The sequence below is a fragment of the Octodon degus genome, unplaced genomic scaffold (genome assembly GCF_000260255.1).
Source record: "Octodon degus isolate 3935 unplaced genomic scaffold, OctDeg1.0 scaffold00023, whole genome shotgun sequence".
Taxonomy (NCBI): domain Eukaryota; kingdom Metazoa; phylum Chordata; class Mammalia; order Rodentia; family Octodontidae; genus Octodon; species Octodon degus.
The window spans coordinates 12219526-12222711 of NW_004524599.1; the positions used below are offsets into that span (position 1 = coordinate 12219526).

Consider the following 3186-nt stretch of genomic DNA (forward strand, 5'->3'; position numbering starts at 1 on the left):
TACAGCCACCACCACCATCACCACCACCAGCACCACCACCACCACCACCACCACGTCTATACCACCACCACCACCAGCAGCAGCAGCATCCCCATCACCACCATTACAGCCACCACCACCATCACCACCACCACCACCACCACCACCACCACCATTATCATCACCAGCACTACTACTACCAGCACCACCTATTTTTCTTTTAACTCTATGTGTATGTATGAGATTATTGAAAACTAAATGAGTTTTTTATTACTGTCCTATAATCCTAAGAGAAGATGCAGATTAGAAGGAACTGGTTCTGCATTATGGATTACAAGATATACATACTCTGGCATAGAGCTACGACTATTTAGGCAACTGTGTCAGTCTTCCTCTTCCTCATACCTATCCTTTTATTTATTTCCCCCTTCTTCAAGAAATGAACTACATAATACAATAATTAAATAACAAGGTAAAACAGAGAACCAAAACTTTACCTCATAAATTTCAAATCCAGGATTATTGACTGGGCCAGCATAGTAAATCTGCTCTAGAAATATAGAAAGTTCATATGTGATTATTCATCATCTGAAAAAAATGATTTGTTTAGATTATTTGTGGCTGCGCAGAAGGAAACAACTGGGGAACTAAAATAAGAGCAGACATTGACACAAATGTTTTAGCTTCCAGATCTTCATTCATTCATTCATTCATTCATTCATTCATTCATTCATGCCTTCAGTGGACATTTACTGAACACCTACTATGTGACAGGCACTGGGAAATCCAGTGATGGAAAAAAAAAGTCTCTGCCCACACATTGCTTATAGTCCAAGAGGAGGCTGACCACACAGAGATAACTAAACTATGCAGATTGTAAAAAGGGCTGAAAGAAAATACACAATATGATAGAGGCAGGCAGTATGGAATGGAGCTGGGTTGCACAAGGTTAGGTTCTAAGGCCACCTTTCATCTGTGTGACCTTGAAAGTCACTCTCTCCTGCGCTGAGTTTCTTTCTTCTTAGATGAGTATTGTGAGATGGAAAACGCTTCATGGGATCATGAAGAATTAGAACAGCTAATATAAAACATGAATAATGGTCCTTGGGAAGCCCTGGATGGATGTTTGCTAGCTCTAGGAACTGGAAGATAACGTGCTTGACAGGTTGACTGGTCAGGGTTCAGGATAGACACTGGAAGATAACGTGCTTGACAGGTTGACTGGTCAGGGTTCAGGAAAGACATTTCTATGGGGTGATGTTCATGCTAAGTCCTGACTTAGTGCAGTTCAGTGGTAGAGCATTCGTCTAGCAAGTGCAAGGCCCTGGTTTTCATTCTCAGTATAAAAAGGGGAGGAAGGAAGGAAGGAAGGAAGGAAGGAAGGAAGGAAGGAAGGAAGGAGTCAAGAGCTAAAGTCTGAAGGAGGAGCATAAGTCAAGGGACTGGGAAAAGAGAATTTTAGAACAACAGAGTATGGACAAAGGTCCTGGTTTGAAAAAGTGTCAGAAATTGAAAGGACAGAGGACAGGTGGGTTGAAGTAACAGAGAAGAAGAAGGACCATGTGACCAAAGCAGGACAGAGGCAGGGAAGTCAGAGGAGACATACATTTGAGATCCTTGGGCACATAGTAGGGATTTCAGTGGGAAAGGTGTTGAAAGGTCAAGGGAAAATATCTAACTTGCATTTTGTAGAACCATCGGGCTGTATGGAGAGTGGCAGGGAGAAGTAGAGAAGGAGGCTCTTCAGTGGGCAGGGGGAGTGATGGATTGCTGAGGGTGATAGCGGAGATGGAGGTGGAGAAACACTGTTGAGACCATAGCAGTTGTGGTTTAGTTCTAAAATGACCCCCCTAGGTCTCATGTGTTTGGTAGGTGACTGGGTCATGGGGTGGCATACTCATCCGTGGATGCATTCAGTGGCTTGTGAGCTATTAGGAGGTGTGGCCGGATTACAGGGGTGAGTCACTGGGGGCAGGACCAGGAAGGGTGTGCTCTTGTCCCTGCCTCCTCCATACCTCTCTGCTCCATGGCTGCCATTGGTTGGGTAGCTTTCCTCTGCTGGGCACTTCTACCATGCTGTTCATGCCTCAGAGCCAGCTGACTGTGGGCTGAATCTACTCAAAACATGACCCTCCTTTGAGTTGTGGATGTCAGGAACCGCGTCCTGGAATGGGAAATTAATACAGCAGTATGGGCAGGTGCATTTACTGATGAGTTGGGGAGAAAGGCGAGGGTCAGGAAGAGCTTTAACTTGAGTATTTGGTTAGGTGGGGGTGACATTTGTGGGGAAACTGGGGAGGAACAAGTGTGTGTGTGTGTGTGTGTGTGTGTGTGTGTGGTGTCCAAAGAGCTCTGTCTCTGAGAAATCTTAAATAATGGGCCCTTGAAAACAGATAGCTATAGAAATCTGAAGTTTTGGGCAAGAGATAGGGATGGAGCTATGCCTGTTACATAACAGAAAATACCCCTACCCCCGCCAGTACACCTCAGTTTCTTAGTTGCCCAGGTAATAGTTCCTGTTGCAGTTGTGGTCCCTTCTGTCTCCTAGGAGTGGATGATCGCTGTGATGCACATTGTATGAACCAGTCCCCAGCTGACAGGCCACTCTGCCTCTGTACTTCCTGCTTGCTTGTCCCATATAAGCCTTAGGCCACCAGAGATCAGGGTCTGATATCTTGTGAATGATCCCAATCAGCTTCCATCGATGTAAAATAAATCTAACTCCAAACCCTGGGTGTTGTTTCTCTGTTTCTCCTTGCCATAGCAATTTTAATCATTAATATATAGATTATGATAAAGGCACAGGTCAGGATGAAGCCCCCGAGGGCAGCAGAATCATTAGACGGTTGTCATGGTTTAGCTCTAGAACGCTCCCCCTCCCCCGCCCCTGCCAAGTCTCATGTGTCTGGTAGGTGGCTGGACCGCAGGGCACTACGCTCCTCAGTGGATGAGAAGCTGTGCAGCACTCAGAGGTCTGGCAGGGAAACCGTCCGCGCAGGCTAGAGGACGGCTAGAGGACAAATATCTAGGGCTGTGCACCTAGACTGGCGAAGTGGGGGTCACTGGGGCGTGCAGGGTCCGAGGGTTTCTCACAGGAGAGCCTGATTGTGCCAAGTGCCACCTCTGTGAGTTTGGCACCACACCACACGTGCAGAAGTGTGCAGCAGTAACACGGAAACCATTTGTTGACCTTAACAACAACAACAA

At 46.3% G+C, this 3186-nt stretch overlaps 1 protein-coding gene across 1 annotated transcript in view; it reads right to left on the reverse strand.

Moving 5' to 3' along the window:
* The window catches only part of Ly86 (lymphocyte antigen 86), a gene marked incomplete at its 5' end in the record, with an annotated part of 53722 nt that overhangs the window by 3578 nt on the left and 46958 nt on the right, over positions 1–3186 (reverse strand). The window contains one exon of the mRNA XM_023712061.1: positions 477–529. Coding sequence (XP_023567829.1) covers positions 477–529 — 53 coding nt within the window. The remainder of the gene's footprint in view (positions 1–476; positions 530–3186) is intronic.